At 39.5% G+C, this 25,324-nt stretch overlaps 1 protein-coding gene across 4 annotated transcripts in view; it reads right to left on the reverse strand.

The window, feature by feature from the left end:
- LOC126259893 (uncharacterized) overlaps positions 1-25,324 on the reverse strand; it is a 526,255-nt gene that overhangs the window by 59,948 nt on the left and 440,983 nt on the right. For all 4 annotated transcript variants that reach the window (XM_049956973.1, XM_049956970.1, XM_049956971.1 and 1 more), the window contains 3 exons: positions 3,671-4,039; positions 274-399; positions 25-132 (listed from right to left, as the gene is read on the reverse strand). In XM_049956973.1, coding sequence (XP_049812930.1) covers positions 25-132; positions 274-399; positions 3,671-4,039 — 603 coding nt within the window. The remainder of the gene's footprint in view (positions 1-24; positions 133-273; positions 400-3,670; positions 4,040-25,324) is intronic.

Below are 25,324 nucleotides of genomic sequence, written 5' to 3' on the forward strand. Positions count from 1 at the left end.
TTCATTTATTTCAAGCAGGCATACCTGTAAGTTTCTGTCAACCAACCAGTTCAATTCAAAATCATCATCATCTTCACCAAAAGGATTAACAAGTGATTCTGCCACTTTCAGCCATCCCATGTAAAATGAGAACTGTGAACAGAAGATGATCACTAGAACCGCTTGGTACTATCGATAACTGTGTGAGTACACGATTTTTACTCATCTCTCTACAATGATTTTTTCAAGTTTAGGGTTAATTTCATTGTAAATATATTTATGCAAAAAACTTACCTGCAGAAATGTGAATGTAGGAAACACTAAATCAATCTCATGCTTGGGATACTTCATTGAAGGATCCAGGAACTGGTTGGACATCAAAGTAGCTATGAAGTACGCATACACTGCCAGAGTGACAACCTGGAAGCACAGCGAGGAACCTGTCAACAGATGGTCTCATGAGAGTAGCATACGAAGTAAAATTTCATTTTGTCACACAGCACTGCTCAGGCTTACCATTCATTTAGCTCTCTATAATAATGTCCGGCACAACAAAAGGCAGGAAAAAAGAGAATGAAAACTTGGAGACTGTAGTGTGGTTCTTAATAAACTGTCATTTCCACTACAGTATTTTTTATGTCTCCTATGAATGAAGGTATTTATCACTCAAACTGTTCACACTCTTATAAAGCACTGCATCCACTGCTATTACATTCCATGGAATGCATATCCATAAGGCACATCACAGAAGCATGGACCAACTGGCTGGATAATATGACTTACAGCAGTGATCAGCCGGCACTTATACAGTAACTCACAGAACAGAGCCTAAGTAGCCAATGGTCGCCATACATGGTGTGAGAGCACAAGATTTTCCAGATATTTTGTAGCCAAAGTTCGGAATTAAATAATTTTGTAGTATGGAAGTGAAACCTCATACTAATTCTGAATATAAATGAAAAAGCTTTATAATTATGTGCATTTTTGCTGTCCAGAGTAATTGTTCAGAATATACAGTTTTCGTTATTATATAAGAAGATTTATTACGGGACAGGTCCTGTTTTGTGTACTTTATTATTTGCATGAGGTATTCTGCTTGGTCTCTGTGCCATTCCAAGAGAGATGAAAATGTACTTGGAGTCTCAATGGGCAAAGTAGTCAAGGCAACAAAAAGTCTTCTATTCCAGCCATGTTGTCAATGAACACCAATCATCAGTTGTTTGTATCAATAATGTATATATGTATGTATTGAAAAAAAAAAAGCTTGTTATTCATTACCCAGATGGTGGCCTGTAACAAGATACTTGTCATCTAATAAGTGTTGTATTTAAAGGCACAATAAAAGCCTTAAAAGATCAGAGTTGCCAAGTCCCAGTTTTTTTGTAAAAAATTAAGTTATTCTACAGATAGGAAGAATATTTAACAAGTCGGGGGTTCTCAGACTACTCCGAGCTGAAGATCACAATTAGATAACTTAAAATATAAATGAACCCTCAAAATGCTGTATGAAAATACAACTGAAAGACGAAACAACCCTATTATGTGTGACTTGCTCATACCTAAGGGTGAAGCAGGACTTTTGCCCCTTCCTTAATCTGCACAGCACTTCATAAAGAAACATATTTAGGGGCTAATAAGATGTGCTATTGGCAGCTTTCATGCAGTCTTAACACTAATAGTAGATAACGTAGCCAGTCAAATACACTCCTGGAAATGGAAAAAAGAACACATTGACACCAGTGTGTCAGACCCACCATACTTGCTCCGGACACTGCGAGAGGACTGTACAAGCAATGATCACACGCACGGCACAGCGGACACACCAGGAACCGCGGTGTTGGCCGTCGAATGGCGCTAGCTGCGCAGCATTTGTGCACCGCCGCCGTCAGTGTCAGCCAGTTTGCCATGGTATACGGAGCTCCATCGCAGTCTTTAACACTGGTAGCATGCCGCGACAGTGTGGACGTGAACCGTATGTGCAGTTGACGGACTTTGAGCGAGGGCGTATAGTGGGCATGCGGGAGGCCGGGTGGACGTACCGCCGAATTGCTCAACACGTGGGGCGTGAGGTCTCCACAGTACATCGATGTTGTCGCCAGTGGTCGGCGGAAGGTGCACGTGCCCGTCGACCTGGGACCGGACCGCAGCGACGCACGGATGCACGCCAAGACCGTAGGATCCTACGCAGTGCCGTAGGGGACCGCACCGCCACTTCCCAGCAAATTAGGGACACTGTTGCTCCTGGGGTATCGGCGAGGACCATTCGCAACCGTCTCCATGAAGCTGGGCTATGGTCCCGCACACCGTTAGGCCGTCTTCCGCTCACGCCCCAACATCGTGCAGCCCGCCTCCAGTGGTGTTGCGACAGGCGTGAATGGAGGGACGAATGGAGACGTGTCGTCTTCAGCGATGAGAGTCGCTTCTGCCTTGGTGCCAATGATGGTCGTATGCGTGTTTGGCGCCGTGCAGGTGAGCGCCACAATCAGGACTGCATACGACCGAGGCACACAGGGCCAACACCCGGCATCATGGTGTGGGGAGCGATCTCCTACACTGGCCATACACCACTGGTGATCGTCGAGGGGACACTGAATAGTGCACGGTACATCCAAACCGTCATCGAACCCATCGTTCTACCATTCCTAGACCGGCAAGGGAACTTGCTGTTCCAACAGGACAATGCACGTCTGCATGTATCCCGTGCCACCCAACGTGCTCTAGAAGGTGTAAGTCAACTACCCTGGCCAGCAATATCTCCAGATCTGTCCCCCATTGAGCATGTTTGGGACTGGATGAAGCGTCGTCTCACGCGGTCTGCACGTCCAGCACGAACGCTGGTCCAACTGAGGCGCCAGGTGGAAATGGCATGGCAAGCCGTTCCACAGGACTACATCCAGCATCTCTACGATCGTCTCCATGGGAGAATAGCAGCCTGTATTGCTACGAAAGGTGGATATACACTGTACTAGTGCCGACATTGTGCATGCTCTGTTGCCTGTGTCTATGTGCCTGTGGTTCTGTCAGTGTGATCATGTGATGTATCTGACCCCAGGAATGTGTCAATAAAGTTTCCCCTTCCTGGGACAATGAATTCACGGTGTTCTTATTTCAATTTCCAGGAGTGTATTTTCAAAAATGAGATGTAGTCATTTGAAGGAATGAATAAAAGAGGCTAAAAGCTTGAGTTATTTACAATCATTACAATACATTTTCACACATCAATGCCCACAGAGTTTACATGATTTGGAGCTTTGGGTGGGAACTTTCAAAAACACTCGCCCTGATATCGCCTCCTTTATCTACCACTTCCTGCATCTCAAGAAATGGCTTGTTTTCAAGTGTTTTAAAATAGTGAAATGTTGAAAACTTAAATTATGGAGTGACTGAAATCCAAGGTGGTGGAATTGTATGCACAGTTTTTTTAAGCTTGTTACCAAAAGTGATTGGAGAATAATAATCACTCCACGGAATTAGGGGCAGAAATTTTATTTGTTTGGATCTTACAATAAATTTACGATCTGCATCTTTTCTAGGCAAATGACCCTTACTTCTGAGGCAAGTCTCACACAAACAACACCTTTGAGTGCACACAAAACTATAGAAATTTATTTTACACTTTCAAGTTAGACATACCACACCTTTTTCTTAATGGAAAGAGTGTGACAGAACATAAAATGAAAAAAATTTTTACCTGGGTGTAAACAAGAGGTATGCTGATCCAGTCATAATTTAACATTCCTCCACAACCACCTCTGAAAGTATTTAGTTCATCAATGAGGGTCTTCATTGAAAAATCATCCTTTATTCTGCCTTCTTTTCTTGCTCTTGTAATTATACTTCCTGCCCATACTAGTGGCATCCAGTACTTCGGGTGACTTGTCTTTTGGTCCAGGGCATCAAAGACCTTCTTTTCATTGGGCTGCATAAAACCAGCTTCCACTAAGTGATCCATAGTAGGAAATCTCTTCTTTACACGAGGGCTCATCATGCGGAGAGTGATAACTAAACTTAGGTTAACATATCTTATGACTGTTCTGCGCATTAGACGTCCTCTGTCATCCTAAAATCAAAAATTTTCCAAAGCAAAAATTACATCAACCACTGATGTAATAGTTTTGTCAATCTAAGTAACATGTAAAGAGCTGTGCCAAGCCGACAGAAAATTTCAAATTTTAATATGGTGCAAGTGCTATTGTTTACTGTTGCAGTCAGAGAAACAACAGGAGAGAAAATACCAGTTCTGATTCCAGACTCGGCTGTAATGGAGTTGGTGCCAGTTCATAGTTATTATGAGATAAAGAATGTGACACCAAAACTGTAACAATGTTTCTTTAGACATCAGTTCAATGTTGGTACAACAAAATAGCAGTCCAAAGTTGCAAATTTTACTTTTTTATTCACTCAATGACTAGTTTCAGGCTGAGACCCATTTTTAAAACATTGTAACATAGTCAAAAATGGTATTTCCAAAGATGTGAAAACCATATAAAAAATGTGCAATGAACTGTTAAATGCACATTTTTGATATGGTTTTCACATCTTCGGAAATACCATTTTTGACTATGTTATGAGGATTTGAAAATGGGTCTTGACCCAAAACTAGTCACCAAGTGAATAAAAAAGTAATATTTGCAATTTTGAACTGGTTTTTTGCTGTACTGATTTACAGAAGTTGTTGGCCCACAGCTATTTCAGTTTGCTGGAAGTTCATAAAGTTCAATGTTGATTAATATGATCAGTACTGTCTCAGAATACCATATTGGTTTGAGTGGAGAAACCTGGAGTGAGTGACAGTGTGAAGTTCTTCAAAATATCTACAAGACAGAGATCTCTTATAGCGTAAGAGAAGCTTTCATATACTGCTGTCAATGCCTAACGAACCAGTAGTTTTGCATTTTATGTCTCTACCACAAACTTTTGTGAGTTTCAAGATTGTACCAATAAGACTAGCAGGTGTAAACTGTTCCAATAAAAGTGACAATAGTGAAATACAAACTGGTAATTGTAAGTTGTGTAACAAAAAAAATCTTGAAATGTATCCAGTACAAATGCTGTAAATGGAGGCTTCACAAAAACTGTTGCAAAATAAACAGAAGGTTGGTAATTGTTAACTACTTGTGGTTGTGTGATGCTTGTGTTACAGAAATGTGTGAAAAAAATACTGAAACATTATCAGAGACAAGAATTCAATAAGTCATGTGTTGCAAAGTGATACTGAAGAGTTCAAGTGAAAGTTAGTTACATGTTCCACGGATCATTTTGCACGATAGATCGTAAAGATGTGGAATGAGTCCTTGTACATTCACATCACAAATTAATGTGTACATACAATTTCATTCTGAATGTTTCTAAGGGTTCCACCCCCCACCCCCCATGCCACTGTAGAACACAGATGCAATAGTCTGGGGAAGAGCAACCCTTTAAAAGTGGACAAAAGTAAGTCTTTTGAATCATTTAGCTCACATGTAACCAAGAAAGGGATCCTATCTGAAAAAATAGAAAAGGACAATAAAGAAAAATGTGTAACAATAGTAGATGACGAAAAACACTCTACACATATCAAAAATGTGACCAGTAAAATATTTGTGTCTGTACAGGACGACGTTAGCACTGCTGTGTCTAACATCACATGTAAAGGTGGCCTCTCAAAAATAAACATGAAATCTGCAAAGAACAGCTACACACCCCCATCCAAAAACAAATACATCATGGAATCAAGGTCAAAAGATTTGAAGACAACCATGCATTCGGTGTTTCAAACTTTCTATCAAACTATGCTTAAGAGATTGTGATTGTGTCGGCATTGTTAAGCCTAGGGTGAAGTTCACAAATAAGACCAGCAAGATAGGAAAAGATGTGCCAATTCTACTAAAAAGTGTTAAGTGATTCTTCCATCACTTCTTGATTGAACAACATGATGATAAATGAAAAGCACTATAATGCAAAAGTGACTGTCTTGTTCTTATATCTGGATCAAACAATGTTTAACTGCAATGAGGCCAGTGCATTTAAAAAGGCTGTTTGGTACCTTGCAATTACTGTTAACTCCAGACATGGTATTGATAAATCTATCTACGAGATATGATCTGGTGAACTGGTCTTGTGTGAACAGTGCAATTCGATGAATGGACCAAAAATTAAAACACTTCTGTTTGAAGTGTTATGACTTCTTGACATGAACAGTAATGAAAAATATAGTTTCACAATGCTTGGACAACACCTAAATCGATCTGGTAAGAAGAGACTCACCAGATATAAACAAAGCTCTTGATGACATAAAGCACTAAAGCACTGAAAATGCTAACAAGCTAGTGCCTAAACGCTCACGTGCATGGAAACTACTGAAAGGGGCCATTTCCAGCCAGATTTCACCCAACATTAAAAATCCAGAATATGTATTAAATACATAGGTGTAAGTTCACTTACCTTGTAATGAAACTAATTTCAAAGATTCTTTGCCTGATAATGTATGCCGTAGTAATTTCATTGCACATTTGAATACTGGAGGTCTGTCATAATAACTGATCAGCAAGCTTGTACGATATGTAAATTCTGTTAGAAAGTATGGAATAGACAGTAGAAGTAATTTGTCTAAATGAACAGTGGTTTAAAGCTGAATACATCCATCTCCTCAATGACTTGCAGGCAACAAATTGGCTACCAACTTTTGTAAAACTAATGGATATGGAAGTTCTTAGACACTAGTTCATTCCTCAGTAGACCGTGAAATTAGACAGAATTTCAGCCATCTAAATGAAGAACTTACTTTTCAAAGATTTTGTATAGAACTTAAAAGAGTACAATATCAGCATATATCACATGCGTGGGTACAATATAAGCTCTGTATTCACAGATAAATTTGAAAAATTATTACATAAATTAAACAATGAAAAACTGTTTAAGAAACTGGTTATGCGAGCTGATTTCTACACAAATGCAAGAACTGATGACAAATTTGCTTTACATTTAAAGAACCCAATAGCCGCAAATGGGTTAAATCTAAATTTTGAGCAATGTCAAAGGGTTAGAGCAAATGTTCCAACATGTATCAATAATATTGTAAGTTACTGCATAGCTCTAGTTTAAAAGAAAGATTTATTTTACAGTTATTAGTATCAAATCACAAAGCTCTATTTGTATCATTATCAGAGTTAAATTCAGTCTGCACAACAAAATGACGTAGGAACTTCAGTCACGAAATGGCGGAGGTATTTATTATAAAACTAAACTTCACCACGTGGGCAGTCAGAAAACGTGCTCCAACAAATGACAACTACAAAAACTTTTCAACTGAATGCATGAATACCTTTAATGAATGCTTCCCTTTTGTAACAGTGCAGACTGTCTCTCATAAAAGTAGAAACAAAAGGAAATAACAGTGTCTAGCATATGGGGGTGAAAGTTAATAGAAGACCCAAATTTCTTGACAGGTAAGCACATCCAAAAAGTATAGAAAAAGAAAAAAATTGATAAAGTAGTTAAACTAGCAAAACGCACTGCAAACAATAGGTTCATTTCAAATGCAACAAAAGATGTTTGGTCTTTTATAATAAGTGAAGTCGACAATGAGAAGGAGAGAAAATGCCTCTCTAAATTAATGACAAATGCTAGAACTGTTATAGATCCAGTTCCATAAGTGAATCCTTCAATGACTTCTTCATAAATTGTAATTAAATAAGTAACTGCTCACCAGCAAGTACAGGTCCTAGTATGACAGATAGAATAGCTCAGGTTTTAAGTTTTCTCATGTTTCCAACTATGATATTATGAAAATAACAACATCCATATGTAATTTAAACTCACTGGATTGGGATCAGGTTCCTGCTATAATATTACAAGTAATCTGTCACAGTATTGCACATCCACTCTCTCTCTCGCAGACACTCTTTAGATTAGAGTTTTTTTCTGTATGAATTAAAATATGCCGAAGCTTGGCCCATTCATAAAAAGGGCAAACAAGATGAAATGGAAAATTGGAGAACTATCTTACTGTAATTAATTTTCTCAAAAATATCTGAAAGAGCTGCATGTGATCAGATAGAAAATTATAATTCATCCTGCAGCACTATTTTACACAATCTGTATGGTTAAAGGCTGTAGCACAACCCACAAAATAAATGAATTAGACACAAAAGTTACCAGATGTCTCAGTAACAGAATGTTAGTATCTGGATCTTTTGTGACACTGCCAAGGCTTTCGATACTGTGGATCATGACTGGCTTCTCCAAAAACTGACAAGCTATGGTTTTCAAGGAAAATTTGTTAGTTGGATGTCATCACACTTAGCAAACAGAAAATAAAGAGATCTTGTTAATAACAGTGGCTAGAAACACATACAATTAGTCATTCCACATTGTTCAGTGATATGACATGTCAGGTTCAGCCCGATATCATCCTTTATGCAGATAACTCAACAGAAATATCTGCTGTAAAACCAATGAAGACTTAGTCTACTGTACTGAGAACAGACTTGGAAAAGTAGTCATGGGTCAAAAATAATAATTTGTAATTAAATTTTATGAAAACAGCATGAAACAATATGTGTAATGTATAACTGAAATACACTACATGGACAAAAAAAACTGGACATCACGAACTGTGTCAAGTTCCTCAGTGACTAGAAAACAAAACTAGGTCATGGTTTTATCATATCGACAGAATTCTGTGTTGCCTGAACAGCTTGTTTATGTCATGAACATCCTATATAACATCACTGATTTAGTTGTAAAAAAAACTGTCATTGTGCATATTTTGTTTCAGTCATTAGACATAGCATAATTTTCTGAGGAGCTGAGAAAACTAATCTTCCAGAGCTTGTAGACCACAAAAAAATCATCTGAGCCATGGTGGGAACTAACAAGAAATAACACTGCAAACTTTTATCTGTTTCAAGCATGTACATATATGAGTCTCATTTTCACAAAAGGTAACACACAACTTTTTGACAGCAACTATTCCTTGCACAGGTATGAGACTAGATATAGAGAAAGTCACATAGTACCCAACCACAGATTAAAACTATGTGAAAAAAAAAACCCTCCACATTATGTGGACATGAATTTTATACATAAAATCTAGAAGGGTATGTTTGACCTAAATCAAAAAGAAAATTAGTAGTGAAGGAGACCTGGTATAATATCTCAAAAGCAAATGTTACTTTAGTGTAGAAGTTTTCTTGAATGATGACCAGGCAAAATAACATCTCTCTAAAGTAACACCATATTTATTATAAGCAAAGATCTTTTTAATGACAACCATGTAAAATTTCTGTTTGAAGAAGAAACAACATATGAACTATAACCTTAGATTATGTTCATTAGCCTGTATATTGTTTTAGGGTTGATAAGACATCTATGTCACATTCTTTGACTGTAAAAGGCATGTCATGTGATGACAAAACTTTGATTTGATTTGATCCGATTTAAGCAATAGGAACAAGATAGCAAGAGCTACTTTCTTTACTCTCATGTTGCATTTATTACAGGGAAATCCCATAAATGTTTATTAATTGGTTTCTATCAGGATGGCCCAATTTTACTTGTCTGGCCACGTTGACAAATGCAAATATTATACTGATGATCAGAAAACTGATGGGAACTCCATTCAGAATGTTATATGGCCATGTAACAACATACTCTTAGCTGTTCACTTATGGCAGACAGTCTCCTATTTTAGTGTTACCAGGTCATTACTGTTTATAATATATATTAAAAATAAAAAATAAATGATCTAGTGTTGGAAGCTCTATGAAGCTTTTTGCATATGGTGCTGTTGTCTATAACAAGGTTGCAGTGTCACAAGCTGCAACAAAAATCAGAAAGACCTACAGAGGATCTATTATTGTTGCAAGGACAGAGAGTTTACCCATAACAAATAAATGTAATACATCATGCGTAAATAGGTGGCAAGATACATTACTGTTCAATTAAGCTATTTATGAAAAATTACCAGTAACAGTAACAACTTTAAGACACATAGGAGCAACTGTCCACAGCAACCTAAAGTGGAAGACAGATTAACAGGCAGCTGAAGATAGAATAAAGAGTGAAATCATTTAGTGAGAGTGACAGTATTACAGAGGTGCCCAACAAATTTCAGTGGCAGACACTACAAGAGAAGACAGCAAGTGGCAAGAGCAGCACATTTTGTTCTTGGCCTATCCAGGCCCAGATATTTACCATTTGCTGCAACAAATCCACCCTGAAGTGGAGTTGCATGCCCTCCCATATGAATGCTTAAATACTTGTTTGCTAGATTATTTCGACTCCCAAGTGCATGTTGCTGCTGCCTGTCGTAAGTTTTTTAACTGCTTAACCTTAGTGAACAATTTTACAGAGGCTTCATAGCCAAACTGCAACATTCATCCTGTGACTGTCTATTCCTGTGAGCAAACCCTCAATATAATCAGTCATACACAACTTAATTTCCTGAGTGACTTGAATCTCATACATTCACCAGATGATACATTCCATAACGACGTCCTCAAACTCAAGGATTCCACATTAGAGATTTGTCTCACCATTATTATGGCATTTGAACAGTCTTTAGTGGCAGACTCACCAGCCATAGCCCCAACCACATGCTCCGATTCACCTGCAGCTGGCAAAACCGCAAACAATGGGTGGTGCTCATAACAGCTAACCTTATGCAGCAACTATTTTATTGCTCACACACAGTAACAGTGTTGTTATCGTTGGGCTAAATGTTCTTCCTGTGGCAAGGCAGGACACAAGTCGGAAGTTTGCCAATTGTCCCTTGATATGAATTTATTTGGCTGGTGGATAAGTTCATAGTGTTTTTCCGTATGTATAATAAACACAACACATACACTGAACAGAGACTTCAGTCATCAACAATGTATTCTCCTTCACCATTTAATACAGTCTGCCAATGCTGGGGTAACTTTTCAGTTCTGCTTCTGTGAAATCACAGTTTTGAGGTGACACACACATTGAACCATATTCAGAGCAGAGTACATTTTCATCCGGAAAGGAAGTTAGTTGGTTGTTTGAAAGAGAGCACAAGATCAGATGAATAAGGTGGGTGTGGAATGACTTTGAAACCCAACTCCTGTATAGTGTTTTTGTCAGTCTAATGGAATGCAAGTGGACATTATCACCGAGTAGCATCATTTCAAGCATTCTTGCTGGTTGTTATTGTTGGATTGCTTCTGCGAGGTGTCTCGGTTCTTGACAGTAAATGTCAGCAGTGATGATTACGCCTCAGTTAAGCAATTCGTAATACACCACACCAGTGCTGTTCCACCTGGTGCTTCACATTACCTTTAATGGATGCAAGCAGGACTTTGTACAGGGAGTTGCTGCTTTGTTTGGGCTCAACCATTACTTCCCTTTCCCAATGTTAGCATAAATACACCATTTCTCATCACCAGTAACGCTACTGGATAGGAATTGTTGGTGTTGTCCATGAACCAGTTGATAATGACCAAGTACAGATGCAAGCATAGCCATCTGCTGATTTTTGTGATTTTGGCTTAGAGCATGTGGTAACCATACACCCTATTTTCGAACCTTCCCCAGTGCATGCAAATGTCGCACAATTGTGGAATGATCACAATTCATAATATTTGCCAATTCTTGAGTACACTGACATGGATCTTTATCAAACTCCAATGGTCGTCCTGTATTTGGAGAGTCACTAATATCAAAACAATTCGCTAGAAATGTTCTGATTTTTTCACTTGGCACTCCATTTTCTAGCGTCCTCTGCTCCACTCACAATCTCCAAATGATAAATGAAAAGCTGTAAACTCAAACAACAACAGTGAACTAAAAAAAGAATTACAGTTGATAAATAAACCCACAGTAGCTGGAATACCAACAACAAAAATGCTATGACCTTATGCACCAACCTAATAGATTACACCTACATGTAATGCTGCATACAGACTCAGTCAGATCACCCCTCCAACCACTATATACTGGTCCTTTCCCTGTTTTGCACAAAAGAGACCACACAGTAGATATTCTATAAAATGGCAAACCCCTGAAAGTCTCCACTGAATGAGTCACACACTCACACCTCATAGCACAGCCCATCGAGAGTCACTGAATCACACTACTGCCATCTTGCTGCCTGTGGATGTGCCTGCACTAATGGCCAGAAGCTTCATACCATCACAGCAATTGGGCCAAACAAGAGCTGGTTGTCAATTCAAATTAAAATATGACATCTCAGGTGCTGCGCACTACAGAGGGGGTGCTGTGTGGCAGTGATGGTATTTTGTATCTGTATATTGTGATATTGACATGTACACATGGCCTCTCTGGTACATATTTTTATATTTAGTGTAACCTTGTAAGTTCAGTTCTTCATCAACTTTTGTACCAAATAGTGTTCTATATATTCATGTAAAAATAAAATTTATTTCTGTACTTTTGAAGGCTATGTATCATTATTTATGTGGCTTACCTATATAAACCACAACATATTTACTAATTATTAATATAAGAAGAACAAGAAGAAGGTCGACTAACAAACCAAGAAGAAGGAAAAACCAAATCTTGAAAATAACAAATTTCTTTGTAGATATAATAATGAAATGTGTGCAATGCTACATGGAAGATCAAAAGTTATACAGAATAGACAAAAATGAAACACTAAAAACAGTAGGTAGAATGTGAAGGGAGAGAGAGACAAGTAGTTACAACATTGAAAGTGTTATTTCTTTCAAAGCATTTCCTTTTTGCATTTTTGTACTTGTCTCAACATTTGGAAAGTTCTACAAAACACAGCTGGAACACTCTATTAGGAAGTGTCTTCAACTGCTGTATTTGATTCTCCATCTCCTCAAAGTTTGCATAAACTGTCTTTTAAACCTCATTTTTAGCAAAAAACTGACAGAAATCAGAATATACAGTTCTGGATGGATTTTCCAGTGTACAATCATCATTGCTGATGAGGTTTTAAGCAGTAATGACCAATGTCTGAGAGTGCTGCCATAAAGCAATTTATGGTTGTTTACTATACATTTTCTGAATGGTTATGTTTGAAAGCATCTTGAAGGCAATACAATATTTTCTTTGTCAGAAATTAGGCTTCTAGGATCAAATGCAAATGATGTTAGTAATGGAAGTACACAGGGTACAGCACTGGTTTACCATCCTTGAACCTTGGATTACATCCAGCAAATTGGTTATTCTTCTGATGAATTTAGAATTTTTTCAATGCCTCACATACACAGACTTCTGTCAAAATTTGCAGTGTTTCATGTGGTGCTCACATATCATCACGAAAAACTGAATTGCCACATATTATCTGGTAGAATATATTTTGAACTTCAATAATATGCCATTACTATTTAATTTTCATTCATTTGTTAATTCACTTATGTTCATTAGATTGCATCAAGAAGGAAAACCTTCAGGATTGTGGAATGAGACAAAGTATGCATTAATGAAAAACAGGCAAACTATTCAAAGTCCATATGTACACTGTATTGGTAATAAACTATTGTTACATTGCTTCGTATATTTTATATTGACGCCAAATTAATTTTAACCATGTAAATTAGAAAGAAACGTGCTAGTTTGAAAGAAGCTGCTGCCTCTTTAGTTATATTGAATAGCTGCTCTATTTATAGCTTAAAAAATAGTTGCTTACATCAAAGAATACAAGTCCTGTTAGCATTACATCACTTCCTGTCATTCAGGAGAGAGAGAGAGAGAGAGAGAGAGAGAGAGAGAGAGAGAGAGAGAGAGAGAGAGAATACTTCCTCTGTATCTAACACAAGTTTTCAACCCTTTAATCTACATCATATTCAAATAATTTGTAGGAAGACTGATTAATGAGGCATAATAAAATTTCTTTTGGATTTGTAAGGATTCCCAATTTATTGCTTTACATCAGATGGGACTTCATTGAATATTTTGCAGTATAATACATAACTTCACTCTGAACCCTATACAAAGAAGCCAGTCTAAATAAAAATTATTTGTGTGTTTTGTATTGTGATAATGTACACCTACACACATGTTTATAATCTCTAAGCTACATTTAGAAAAGCAGATGGAGAACTCAGAAAAATGGGCTACCCCAAGGCAGCGTGCTTGCACCACTACTACTCAACATCTATACCAACAATCAACCTATACCTGAAGGAACTCAAAGCTTTATTTATGCTGATGACTGTGCTATCACTACTCAGGCTGACTGTTTTGAGACTGTAGAAGATACGCTATCAAAATCTTTGGAAGAATTCACTGTTTACTACTATGGGAATTACATGAAACCTAATGCTGCCAAGATTCAGACCTGCACTTTCCACCTGAAGAATAAACAGGCAAATAGATCCTTAAATATACCCTGGGGAGGCATCATACTCGAACATAATCCTACTCCCAAATTTCTTGGAGTAGCTCTGGATCATGTGCTAACATATAAAAAGCATTACCTAAACACCAAACAGAAAGTGGCAGCCAGAAATAACATAGTGTGAAAATTGACAGGTACATAATGGGGTGCCAATCCATGCATTCTTTGCACTCAAGCGCACTTGCTTTAGGCTATTCCACTGCTGAATATGCATGTTCAATATGGTACAAGTCCAGTCGTGCCAGGAACGTAGATTTGGCTCTAAATGAGCCTTGCTGGATTATCACGGGTTGCTTAAGAGCTACTCCTGAGGACAAATTCCATTGCCTCACTGGCTTAGCTCCTCCTGAAATCAGACATGAGGTAGCTGCGAGATATGAGAAAAGTAAGGCCACAACAAAGGAAGCCCATCCACTATATGGTCGTCAGCCTGCACATCCTAGGCTGAAATCAAGAAAGAGTTTCTTGACAACTACTGAGGATCTCATCAAGAATCCACATGCGGCAAGGATCTCGCAATGACGGGAGAAATGTCGGTATTTGGGAGAATGGATGGCTGTAAACGAAGAACTTCCCCCTGGACATTTGGAGAAGTGGTCAATATGGAGGTCTCTCATTAGACTACAATCAAACACAACAAGATACAAGACCAATCTGTGGACTTGGGGATTCTCTGTGGACTCAGTTCTTTGCCATTTCCTTCAGTGTTCCCCATCACCAACCACCTGCACCAGCACCATGCAAGACCTTATGAGAGCTACACCAAATGCACTTGAAGTGTCTAATTTTTGGTCTTCTTTTGTTTAAAATTATGTCAACACTTTATAATTGACATTTCTGTACTTTTGACACCATAAATAAACAAATAAATAAATAATGGCATAAGCAGACGGTTTGTCATGCACAGTTGTCACTTAGCACTTTCCTGTTCCAGGCATGAATGGTGTGCTGAAGTATCTGATAAGTTTCCATGTGAACTTGAATCTCTCTAATTTTACCTTCATTATCTTTTCACAAAATACATGGAGGAGGAAGCAATATATTAAATGACTCTTTCAGGAATGCATGCTCTCAGAATTTTGGCCGTAAACTTCTTTGTGATGAAACACTATCTTGAAGTATCTTCAGCTGATGTTGGATTGGTATATCCATGATACTTTTGTACTTTCTGAACATACACATGATGAAGTGCACTTGCCTTCTTTGTATCTTCTTTATTTCCTCTGTGAATCCTATCAGATAAGGTTCCAAGGTTAAACAGCAACACTCAAGTATTGGTTGAATGAGAATTTGTACACTGCTTACTTTGTGCATGAACAACACTTCCTGAAGATACTTCCAATGAATCTCAGTCTACCATCTCCTTTTCCTATGATTAGTTTCCCGTGGCTGTTGCACTTTAAATTACTTCATGTGCATATTCCTAGGTATTTAATGAAAGTGATTGTTTCCAGTGCTTTTTTGGCAATCATGTAATCAAACAATTATTGGTGTACCCACCTATTTATCTGGAATATGTTACATTTGTTTATGCTGAGAGTCAACAGCCAACCTTGCACCAAGCATTCATCCTCTGCAGGCCTTCCAGCACCTCACTAGAGTTTTATAGTGTTGCAACTTCTCTACAACAGTATCACAGTTCAGTTGAAACCTATCATTGTCAGCTACAAAAACCAATGAGAAGTAAATTCACTGGGAAATGTGTGTAAAAATTCCAATAGTCATCAAAAGGCTTCTGCAACAAGCGCAGTTATTTACCTTAGACAATATTCTTACTTCTCACCTCTGCTGAATGAACATTTTATTTATTTTAGGTGTACTGCTCCAGAAGAAAATTCCAGAAGACATCAAAGAGAAAAAATATGCAAAAGCCAACATTTTTGTTTTTACATCAACAGAATGAGAGAGATTTCTAATGGCAAAACAGCAAAACACAGTGAACCGATCATACAATGCCAGCTTTCACACTCAGCATTTGCTATATTACTGACATTTGATTTTCGAGCATAAGGCTGTGGTACATGACAAAATGCTCTGTCTAATGTTTAGTTGCAGATAGGCACAACAAAAAGACTCTCATAATTAAAGATTTCGGCCATTGGCCTTCATCAACAATACACACACATACGCGTGTGCGTGCGTGTGCGCCCACACACACAAAACACACACACACACACACACACACACACACACACCACCACCACCAGTGCATGACGGGAGTGGCGACCGGGATGGGATAAAGAGGAGGCTGGGGCATGGAGTGGGAAGAATAGTATGGGGGTGCCAGACAGTGAAGTACTGCGGGTTAAACGGAGGGCAGAGGAGAGAAGAGGCGGGGGGGGGGGGGGGGAGGTAGCGGAAAAGGAGAGAAATAAAAAGACTGGTTGTGATGGTGGAATTACGGCTGTGTAGTGCTGGAATGCGAAGAGGGAAGGGGTTGGATGGGTGAGGACAAACAAAGGTTGAGGCCAGGAGGGTTTCGGGATCGTAGGATGTATTGCAGTGAAAGTTCCCACCCGTGCAGTTCAGAAAAGCTGGTGCTCATGGGAAGGATCCATATGATGGCACAGGCTGTGAAGCAGTCATTAAAATGAAGTATGTCATGTTTAGCAGCGTGTTCAGCAACAGGGTGGTCCACTTGTTTCTCGGCCACAGTTTTTTGGTGACCATTCACGTGGACAGACAGCTTAATGGTTGTCATGCCTACATGGAATGCAGCACAGTGGTAGCAGCTTAGATTGTAAATCACATGACTGGTATCACAGGTAGCCCTGCCTTTGATGGGATAGGTGATGTTAGTGAATGGACTGGAGGGGCTGGTGGTGGGAGGATGTATTGGACAGGTCTTGCATCTAGGTCTATTACAGGGATATTAGCCATGAGCTAAGAGATTGGGAGCAGGGACTGTGTAAGGATGGACGGGTATACTGTGCAAGTTTGGTGGATGGCAGAATACCACTGTGTGAGGGGTGGGAAGGATAGTGGAGGAGACATTTCTCATTTCAGGGCACGACGAGAGGTAATTGAAACCCTGGCAGAGAATGGAATTCAATTGCTCCAGTCCTGGGTGATACTGAATTATGAGGATAATGCTCCTCTGTGGCTGGACAGTGGGACTTTGGGAGGTAGTGGGAGACTGGAAAGATAAGGCACGGGAGATTTGTTTTAGTACAAGGTTGGGAGGATAATTACGGTCAGTGAAGGCATTCTATGTAGGCATGACAACCAACAAGCTGCCTGTAAACATGAATGGCCACTGATAAACTGTGGCCAAGAAACAAGTGGCCCACCCTATTGCTTAACATGCTGCTAAACATGACATCCTTCATTTCAATGACTGCTTCACAGCCTGTGTCATATGGAATTGTACAGGTGGGAACTTCCCCTGGAATACATCCTATGTTCCCATAACCCTCCTGACCTCAACCTTCGTTAGTCACTGTCCTCATCCATCCAGCCCCTTCCCTGTTCGTATTCCAGCACTACATAGCCGTCATTTCACCATCACACCCAATCTCTTTATTTCTCTCCTTTTCCACTACTCCCCCCCTGCCCTCCATCTAATCTGCAGCACTTCACTGTCCAGCACCCCCACCATACTATCCCTCCCTCTCCCCATCCCAGCGTCCTCCTTACCCCATCCAGTCACCATTCCCACCATGCACTAGTGCTGTCGCTGCTCGCAGTGTGATTTCAGTTCCCTGAGACTGCAGTTGTGTGTGAGAGTTGCATTTGCAAATGCGTGTGTGTGTGGGGAGGGGGGGAGGGGGAGGGGGGGGAACACGTGTGTCTGTGTCTGTTGTTGATGAAGGCCAGTGGCCAAAAGCTTTAATTATCAGAGTATTTCTGTTGTGCCTATCTGCAACTCAGCACCTCCACTGTATGGTGAGTAGCAACTTTCCTGCTCACAATATTGTTACATTCCATCCTGGATTTTCCATTGTTTGATTTCTGTCTAATGTTTTCATCTTTCATTGCTGGTGATGTCATCAGAGGAATTATGACTCGGAAAGCTATGACATACTACAACAAGCTTAGCAAGTCGAACTGTTTTTACGTATCCAAACTGTTGGTTCATGACGTCATCAGATCACTGCGTAAGATCACAGAATCGCATCAACATATGATATGGATCTTGTAGTGGGGAAGAGTTGGTGCCCTTTATTGGGGAGAGGAGAGAAGCAATGGAAAGGAAACGTCTAGGCAGGTAGAAGGCAGGGTGAGGCTGAAGTGGGAAGAGGGTAGAGGCAGGTGGAGGACAGGGACTAGCAAAGGCCAGTGGGATTATGGGAACAAATGATATGCTGCAGGAAGTGTTCCAACTTGCACAGTTCAGGAAAGCTAATGTTGTGGGAAGGGTCAAACACACCATCTTATGTGGTACACTCACAAGGGAAATTTCTCATCGCATTCCTCTCAGATTTTGTGGTAAGATGGCCCAGTCGACAGCCCATCAAAAACTGACCACAGATCAAGCATGAAAACAAAAATGGTCTCCTGAACTGTGGGGAAAAAAGCAGAATAGAAACAGTGAACAGTCCAAGCACAAAAAGTGCAACACCGAGTGCTGTGGGATCATCACAGCATCGTGGTGAAGTGGTGATGGTGTTGGACTAAAAAGTGGATGAGCCAGGTTCAATACTCTCTCATGTCATTCACTTTTTTTTATTACTTTTTTTCTTCTCAACATCATGAACTGTCTGTCCAGTCTTGGTAATTGTCATACTATACATTAGTTATATAATATGATTCATGTTTTAAGAAAATATTACCTTTGCAAGTAAATGTGATGAATAGTGGGAGCAAGCAAGATATCACATAGACATCTCACGTAAATGAAAACAACAAATAAACAGTTGTGAACTATGTTACAAAGAAGGAACTCAAGAGTCAAAACTTCAAAAACAGAATGCGACTTCAAAAATGTTAAAAACTCATGTTTTGACACACCACAGATAAACTGTGAGATTATGAAACTGCTGTGTTCATCTGTTGCAGCTTATGTGACGAACTATTATGATTTCATCATTTTGTTGGGAATGATCATATTGACATTCACATTCACATTCGTACAAACACCTGAATCAGGTAAGGAGGCATATCTCACCTACTCATCAGCCATGTGAGTTGGGTGCATTGATAAGATTTTCCTATCATATGACACACACGTTGTCACGCTAGATGTGTTTTCAGGTGGAGGATTCAGTTGACTTTTCGCCTTGTCATTAAACATTTGCAGTCCCCATTTGAAACCCATTTCCTTTCGGCTGCTAATAGAGTACTGTATTTACTCGAATCTAAGCCGCACTCGAATCTAAGCCGCACCTGAAAAATGAGACTCGAAATAAAGGAAAAAAAAAAATTCCCGAATCTATGCCGCACCTGAAATTTGAGACTCGAAATTCAAGGGGAGAAAAAAGTTTTAGGCCGCACCTCCAAATCGAAACAAAGTTGGTCCATTGTAATATGAGACACAATTTAGGTTGAATGAAAGACGATACAGCTACAGTAGTTTGGTTCGAGTCGTAAGCTTAGCAGTTAAGCTTTACCAGGTAGCCATTGCTATGCGTCAGGCGCTCCGTCCGTATTTATACGGGTACCCTTCCTTTTTCACGTGCTTCGTCTGGTTTGAATCGATTGCTTATTTTGCTTTGATCTGATAAGTGCCGATTTCTTTGTTATAGGTGTTTACGTCACTCTAAACTGAAAATGCATTACTGTACTGTGTAATGCATTGTTTGTCGCATTTTGATAGTGCGTGTTTACGGCCTGTCGCAGCTCGCGGCATGACTTGCTTTTGTGGGCGCTACCGCCGCTTTTTTAAAAAAAAAAAAAAAAAAAAAAAAAAAAAAAAAAAAAAAAAAAAAAAAAAAAAAAGAGGAATCGTCTCATTAGCGAAACAATGGCAAGAGACTGCTATTTGTTGTTACTTACACTGCTGCTTTCTTTGATAATGATCAACAAGAACCAAATGCGTATGATAGAACATGCGTATGGTAGAACATGTTCTGAACGGGAGTTTTGCGAAAATTTTCCTCCGTTTGAAAATCTTTGCGGCCGCTTCTTTAGTACATCAAATTCTGCACAGAAATTAGTCATCTTACATTTAAAATCTAGTCAGTTGCCGTGCTTCATTTCTGACTGTATCACTATTAGGCATAAGAATAATACGAATATAAACATGACACGATACGTATATTCTTCCGCGTTTGCTCTTGTCTTACTCTAGTTTCGTAGTTTATTACGCAGACATGATTTAAATGAGATAGTAACAAACACGAAAGAATACATGGCAAAATGTTTATATTCGTATTATTCTTATGGTGAAGAGAATACTGCATGTGATTCACATTTCATCAGGTTCCTATTAGCAACCAACTGTTCTCACAGGTAGGATAAAACTCGGAACGTAGAGTTGGCCATATTGACAAACATCCCTAACAGTCTTGCCAGTCGGATTTTCGTAGTACATTGAAATTCTGCTACATTCGAAGATGAACAATACGGAATTTGTATTTACTTCGTTGGATAATGTATGAAAATGCAGTGGTCGAAACTCGGGGCGGAGAAAAAAAAACTTGTCTTCTACCTTTTTTTTTTTTAATTTATTTACTGATGCAGAGGTTTTGGCGCCAGTATTTATCTTTGTGCCCACAAAGCATGCTTGTGTAGCGCTACATATATTCGACGGCAGAAGTTAGTTGTGGCGGCACCTATCAACATTTTTCATAACTTCCGCTTGCTTTGCACTCGATTCTAAGCCGCAGGCGGTTTTTTGGATTACAAAAACCGGAAAAAAAGTGCGGCTTAGATTCGAGTAAATACGGTAGTTGTGCAGAATCATTCATTATAGGTCCCTTCTTTACACCTCACTGTTGCAGACATTACACCATGACACAGACACAAATTATAACACAGCAAACAATGAAAAATTTAAATAAATAAATAAAATAGCTAGCATAAGGGAGCTTTGAAAAGGCCTCATCCGCTTTGCAGTCTGACACCATGACCATTTAACCACGACACCGTGACTGTTCCACATTGCTCTATGTTACACTTCTTGCACTTGGACCATTCACTGCTTCTCTTTTTTTTTCCACAGTTCAGTATACCTTCTTCCTGTTTTCAAGCTTTATCTGTGTTCAGTTTTTGATGGGCTATCCACTGGGCCCTCTTACCACTAAATCTAAGGGGGGTGTTATGGAGAGATTTTCTGATCAGCAACTGCTGTCTCCTGGCAGCAGTTTAGCAGTGGCAATTCATGCAGCCAGTCAGTGTCCATGCCCACACAGAATGCTGTACAGTGCTTGCAGCTCAATTGGTAGACTACATGGCTATTTTCATAGGGGACCTTGTTTCTGATAAGGTAGAAAATATCTGTCACACACATACTTTCTGGGAGTTCAGTTTAATTTGGATTGTTGTTTTGCTATTTTTGTTTGCTTATTTGATTATATTCCAAATTCTTGGCTGTATTTTTGAAATGTTTTATTTCTGTAATGTAGTGCATGTTTTCTACCATTGACTACAGGGCTATAACTAAATCACTACAGGTTGTTGACTCTAAAAACAAACAGTCTGGCTGTTGCATTATGTCCTTCAATTGTTGTAGGGAATTTTAGTGTGGCAAATAATCCAGAGCTGCATGTAACAGCTCCAGGTCTCCTCAATCAGTGCTGCCTGATGGAAAACCAATGTAGTGTATGAGTAACGGCAGCAACACTAATGAACCTGCCCTGCTGAATACACCGGTTCTCATCAGACAACTGTGTTTGAGCAATACACCACTTGCTGTTGGTAGCTTTCCCTTTACCTTTACACCAAAGAGGAGGAGGGAGGATGGTGTAAAGTTTCACATCACCAGATGTTGTGGTAAAGTCCTGGATTAAATTCCAAACCTCTCCACAGTGACTCAAGAAGTGAGAGCAAGTGATACTGTTGATGGTGATCCACCCATCAGATGGGTACATTAAGCTCAGCAGCCCCCATGCTGCTATTTGAGAGGAGTAGACTATGTGCCTTCATCTCTAATCATCCAACACAAATACAACACCACACAACACAAACATATTACAGTTACATACACTTAGACACACAACTCTCACACTCTGTGAAAGGAAAGTACCATTGTATGTGGAGGACATAAAAACCTTTCCAACTAGGCTGCTGAACCTGCCCTTTAGGATCTACTACCCCGTTGTGCCATACAACTTTACTTTTAATGGTGACAACACAGCATTCCTCATCATCACAAGTACACCTTTCCTGTTGGTAGTGCTTTTACAGATAACCTGCCAAATAACACAATGGAAATGGCCCTTTTATCACATATGAATTTTTTGCCAACGACCTGGCTTGAACAGGATGTACCTGGAGAACTGAGAAAAGCTTGTGATGGCTGGAAAAGTATCATCAAAATTTCGTTACCCACATGCATGACAGTTCTCTTTCAAGTGCAATGACAAATAACTTACTTTACAAAGATTCATATAAATTTCTGCAGAAAAGTGCTAGTATTTACAAAGATAATTCCAAAAGTAAGGCCTCCTATTTTTTTATTAAGTACAGAACTCTGTTTGTGTGGCAGTTGGTCACACTGTTATGAAGAGTGCTTCACGCGCTGTGTGTAAACATGCACACGCCGCGTTGAGTCGCTCAATCTTGGCTTGGCAGCCATTGAGAATGGAGCTCCTGTTGGTTGTTACCACCAAGTGCGAACTGCGCGCAGTTATTCAGTTTTTTAACATCAAGGGCACTGCGCCTATTGAAATCCATCACCAATTGAAGGAAGTGTATGGCGAGTCATGCATGGATATCAAAAATGTTTGTAAGTGGTGTAGATAGTTTGCAGCTGGTAGGACCAAAATTCATGACGAACAAAGGAGCAGGAGACTATCAGTTTCTGAGCAGACAGTGTTGAAGGTTGAGCAAAGCATTTGTGAAGATCGGTGGATCACCCTGAATGATCTCTGTACATTGGTTAATGAGGTTTCCCAAAGCACCGCTCACAGAATTTTAACAGAAACATTGAACTATCGGAATGTGTGCGCAAGATGGGTGCCACGCATGCTGACTGAGGACCAAATGCGGCAACGAGTTGATGCTTCCCGCGCATTTCTTCACCACCTTGCAGCCGAACAGGACAACTTTCTAGACTCAATTGTCACGGGTGACGAAACCTGAGCATACCACTTTACACCTGAGACCAAGCAACAATCACACCAGTAGCGGCATCCTTCTTTGCCAAAGCCGTGGAAATTAAACAAACACAGTCTGCCGGTAAAGTCATGACAACCGTTTTCTGGGATCGGAAAGGGGTATTGTTGGTCGACTTTATGTCCAGTGGGACCACAATTAATGCTGACAGGTACTGTGAGACTCTGAAAAAATTCAAACGAGCAATTCAGAACTGTAGAAGAGGAATGTTGAGCAAGGGTGTACACATTCTCCATGACAACGCTCACCCACACGTCGCTCAGCAAACCGTTGCTCTCCTGCAACAGTTTCAGTGGAACATAATCACCCACCCACCCCATAGTCCTGACTTGGTGCTCAGTGGCTATCACCTGTTCCCTAGGTTAAAAGAACATTTGGCAGGAAAGTGATTCAGCTCCAACGACAAGGTGAAAGAAGAGATTCATAATTTTCTGAACAGCATGGCGGCAAGCTGGTATGACGTGGGCATACAAAAACTGTCACAGCGTCTACAAAAATGCATCATCAGAAATGGTGATTATGTCAAAAAATAGCTAAATGTTCAAGCTGTAAACTGATGTAAACCATTGTAGAAATAAACAGGTCTATGTACTTATAAAAAAATGATTAAACAGATTTAATTAAAAGATTTGTTCTTCAGGTGAATGAAAGAAGAAAATAGAAATTCGTTTAAAGACATCATATACTCACTCACTCTTGCTACACTGACACTCAGAGCAGAAAAAAATCCGGGTTCCATATAGACTTAATTTTACAGGGTGAAGCGAAATTTGCGCACTCGGGCTGCTCAGTGCGACTCCTCACATGCCAGTGATTAAAAAAAATGTGTCCCAAAATTTTGTCTGGCGAGTATATCTGGCAGAAAAAGGACATTAAAGAGTGGCAATCTGGCAACACTGTAACCACATGTATAGTAACTAGCTCTGTCAACACATTATAGTTGTGCTGTACAGTTGGTGCTGAGGATAGAGTTTTGGGTTACCATGCAGGAGGTCGAGGGTTCAATCCTGGGTTCAAGCATATGTTTTTTATTTGGTAAATATAGTCCAAGTGGTACAGTATCTGGCATCTTAATCATCAACAACGATTGCAGCGGGTCCTCTGGAAAACATTTGCACTTACATACGACAATCGTAGAAATGGAACATTGGTCAGGTTTGAAAGATGTCCTTTCGACGTTGTGGGCTCGAATTTATTCGCACCACTTCATCTACTAGAAGCAAAACCTGTTTTCTTTGTACCCTCCTCTAATGGTCACATAGATTAGTACCAACTGTTATTCTTGCCTCGTTCAGGTCCATTACATTTCGTTAGGACCTTATGTTACCAGTAGGACTAGCGAAGTGTTTTACGAATAATGTCCAAACTCGGTTAGTATTTGTATGTGTTATCACCATGGTCCCATTAATTGTTTCAACTGTATATTTCTTATTTGTCTAATAATGTATTTGTTGTGTTAAGCATTAAAAATGTTGTAAATTTAGAGTACATGTGACATAAGAAACAGTGTATATTACAGTATGAAATTAGCAAATTGAAAAAATGCACCCCAACCAAGGATGGAACCCTCGACCTCCTGCATGGTAACCCAAAACTATATCCAATGCGCCAACTGTGCAGCATGATTAAAATGTCCTGTCAGAGGTACTTACCATACGTGTTGTTACAGTGTTGCCAGACTGCCACTCTTTAATGTCCTAGATCTGCCGGATATACTCACCAGACGAAATTTTGGAAAGACATTTTTTTCTCGCTGGCATGTGAGGAGTCGCACTGCAAAGCCCGAGTGCACAA

This window comes from Schistocerca nitens, chromosome 5 (assembly GCF_023898315.1).
Source record: "Schistocerca nitens isolate TAMUIC-IGC-003100 chromosome 5, iqSchNite1.1, whole genome shotgun sequence".
NCBI classification, from domain to species: Eukaryota; Metazoa; Arthropoda; class Insecta; order Orthoptera; family Acrididae; genus Schistocerca; species Schistocerca nitens.